The sequence below is a fragment of the Nerophis ophidion genome, linkage group LG09 (genome assembly GCF_033978795.1).
Source record: "Nerophis ophidion isolate RoL-2023_Sa linkage group LG09, RoL_Noph_v1.0, whole genome shotgun sequence".
Taxonomy (NCBI): Eukaryota; Metazoa; Chordata; class Actinopteri; order Syngnathiformes; family Syngnathidae; genus Nerophis; species Nerophis ophidion.
This window is the reverse complement of record NC_084619.1, coordinates 66,394,499-66,398,072: the sequence shown is the minus strand read 5'-3', so window position 1 is coordinate 66,398,072 and position 3,574 is coordinate 66,394,499. Positions and strand designations below refer to the sequence as shown.

The window sequence follows — 3,574 nt, the reverse complement described above, 5'->3', positions numbered from 1 at the left end:
CCTGCTTATTTCAGCAAGACAATTCCAAGCCAGCCTAAAATTTGAGAAGGGAGTCTGTTGAACAACTTAAGCTGTACATCATACACGAATGGGAAATAATTCCACTTCAAAAATGTGTCTCCTCAGATCCCAAACCTTTACTGAGTGTTGTTAAAAGGAAAGGCCATGTAACACACTGGTAAAAATGCCTTTTTTTTTTTTTGCAATTTGTTGCTGCCATTACCTTCTAAGTTCATGATTATTTGCTAAAAAAAGATCAACGTTTGTCAGTGTGAACATGAAATATCTTGTCTTTGCAGTCTATTCAATTGAATACAAGTTGTAAAAGATTTGTTGTATTGTCTTTTTATTTAGCATTTACACAAGGTGACAACTTTACTGCTTTTGGCTTTTCTCAAACAATTTGCTTCACGTATTGACTCTCAGTCACCTTTTCGTTGTGGTATGTTTCAGGAAGTGACCTGCCAAAGCGCGACTGGTAGACAAGGGGCCAAAGATGCAGGGGGCCATCGCACGTGTGTGCGTGGTCGTCGCCGCCGCCATCTTGAACCACCCCTTGCTGTTTCCCCAAGAGAACGCCACCTCCGCGGTGGAGCAGGACGCGGAGCTGATGGCGCGCATGCGGGAGCACGAGGAGAGGCTGGCGAGGGAACGGGCCAAGATGGAGGAGGCTCTCTCGCAGCCGGAGGACGGCGCCTGGGAGGAGGCGTACAGCTGGTACGTATGGAGCGCCGTGTCCTTCGCCGTCTTCCTCGCCGTCGAGATGTGCAGGGCGGACTCGGCCGACCCGTACGGCGGGGGTGTGGACGACGAGCTGCCTGAGAGTGGATGCGTGGACGCCACCTCCATGGTGCTCGATAAAGACGTCCTCGCCAACTTCTGTGACAAATGCACGTACGGCCACGCCCACGACACCGGCCGGGCCAGGGAGTTTGCGGAGGGTTTGGTGGACGACCTCCTGGAGTCTCTGAGGAGCGTCTGCGACCGGGAGGCCGACATGGAAGTGGAGGACTTTGTCGGGGTGGGGAGCATGTTCGAGTCCTGGCAGATGTGCAAGCCCCCGGTGTGCGACTTCCTCGTGCCCTTCTCGCCCCCCGACCCGCTGGCCTTCCGGGTCAGCTTGTGGTGCGAGCCGTCCAGCGACGCGCCGCCCGACCGGCGGGGGTGCGGCACCATCCAGGTGAGCCCCGAGGGCGGGTGCCTGTGCGGTTCCGCCAACATGGGCGAGGACATGCTGTGTCTGCTGCACGGCAACCAGCTGCACGCCTACGTGGACCCCGGAGGAAGCTCTCTCCTGGCCAAAGGTGGAGTCATGACCTGGTTCCAGGTGGCCCTCACCAAAGCCTGGGGGCGCATCTCCCACAAATACGACTTTGAGGTCACCTTCCGCAGCCTGGACGCGGCGGGCGCCTTGAAGATCCGTTTCCCTTCCGGAAAAGCCATGATGGTGAACATCATCCCCGCGGTCCAGCTGGCGGACACCGACGCCTACTTGGTCTCGCACTTCCCGTCGGACTGCGGCGGACTTCCAGACCCGTTCTGGCCTCTCTCGCTGGCCGTCTACGAGAGGAACCTCCTCAAACACCTGGCCAGGCGCCTCCCGCCGCCCTCCTGCCACCTGCACTGCCTGGAGGTGGTCACCTTCCTGCACAGGAAGCAGACGGCGCTGACGGGCGGGAACGCCTTGCTGGACTACCACTGGAAGACGGTGGTGTTGCACCTGCTGCTGCTCCACCCGGCGCCCGCCTGGGCCGCCCACAGGACGGAGTGCAGACTGAGGGACGTGCTGGGCTTCATGCACAGGAGCCTCCGGGAGAAGAGACTCCATCACGTCCTGATCGGGAACCGCAGAGTTCCGGGAGAGCTGCGGCTCCCGGAGACGATCCGCAGAGCGGAGCCTGTCAACCTGTTCCGGAGTTTGGTGCTGAGGAGGGACCAGTACGCCAAAACGGTGCGCCACCTCCAGGAGATGATGAGGAATGCCGCCATGTTGTTACAGGAGTACACGCCGCTCTTGTCTAATGGCGGCTTTCATTACTAGAAGTACTGTATTTATATTTCATTACTAGAAGTATTTTATTTATGTATCATTACTAGAAGTATTGTATTTATATATAATACATACAATAACTAGAGGTATTGTATTTATATATAATACATATAGTTACTAGAAGTATTTCATTTATATATAATACATATAGTTACTACAAGTATTGTATTCATATATAATACATATAATAACTAGAGGTATTGTATTTATATATAATACATATAATAACTAGGGGTATTGTATTTATATATAATACATATAATTACTAGAGGTATTGTATTTATATATAATACATATAGTTACTACAAGTATTGTATTCATATATAATACATATAATAACTAGAGGTATTGTATTTATATATAATACATATAATTACTAGAGGTATTGTATTTATATATAATACATATAGTTACTAGAAGTATTGTATTTATCTATAATACATATAATTACTAGAAGTATTGTATTTATATACAATACATATAATTACTAGAAGTATTGTATTTATATATAATACATATAGTTACTAGAAGTATTGTAGTGCACTTGTTGAATTGGTAGTGGACCAAAGAAGACTGTAATGTCATATCGACAATGAGAGAGTTTGTCTCTTTGTTACACAACTTTGTGGACAAATTGTGCAACTCTTCTGCACTTGTGTGTGTTTGTTACTCTTATTACTGCACTTGACACACACCTCTCTAACAGGGGTGTCCAAACCTTTCCCACGGAGGGCCACACACCCAAAAATGAAAGAACTTTGATACATTTTGTACATTAAAGACACCAAAACCCAATTCAATGTGCATTTTTGTATGCTAAGACTAGGCTTGTACTAATGATTCATATTCTATACTGCCTAAAAAAGTACTGGTTCCGGGAGATTGCTGGTTTTATGAGCGGAGGAGTATGTTCGGCAGCGCACACACACAGAGTACTTACAAGCAGACAGTGTGCGGACAGAAAAGGGAGAATGGACGCATTTTGGTGTAAAAAGTCAAGATAAAGGTGAAGTTTTATCGCTACTTAACGGCTAATATCCATCCGCAGTCGGCAGTGTCTTAGCTACTTCTAAATCACTAATCCTGGCCTCCGTGGCGACGGATAAAGTGAGTTTCTTACAAATAGTTAAACATGCTTCACTACACACCGTAGGAGGATACGATAGCTCACCGGCGTCATAATGTAAACAACTGCCACCGGTGGATCTACACCTGACATCCACTGTATAGATACCAAGTACAAGAGCGTATCTAGTCGATACTACTATGATTACATTTTTAAAAAAAATTATTGTCACAAAATATTTTTTCCTTTTTTGAAAAATGTATATTATGTGTGTAAAGTCAGTAAATATGTCCCTGGACACATGAGGACTTCGAATATGACCAATGTATGATCCCGCAAGTATTTGGTATCGCATCGATACCTAAATGTGTGGTATCATCCAAAACTAATGTCAAATATCAAAGAAGAGAAGAATAAGTGATTATTACATTTTAACAGAAGTGTAAATGGAACATTTT

At 46.8% G+C, this 3,574-nt stretch overlaps 1 protein-coding gene across 2 annotated transcripts in view; it reads left to right on the top strand.

The window, feature by feature from the left end:
* Window positions 1–2,845, top strand: part of itprip (inositol 1,4,5-trisphosphate receptor interacting protein) — an 8,881-nt gene extending 6,036 nt beyond the window's left edge. Inside the window, exons 2-3 of one of the 2 annotated variants that reach the window (XM_061911609.1) lie at window positions 127–178; window positions 454–2,845. In XM_061911609.1, coding sequence (XP_061767593.1) covers window positions 497–2,041 — 1,545 coding nt within the window. In that variant the 5' untranslated portion in view covers window positions 127–178; window positions 454–496 and the 3' untranslated portion in view covers window positions 2,042–2,845. The remainder of the gene's footprint in view (window positions 1–126; window positions 179–453) is intronic. The other variant, XM_061911608.1, reaches the window with a different exon arrangement.
* The last annotated feature ends 729 nt before the right edge of the window (window positions 2,846–3,574 follow it).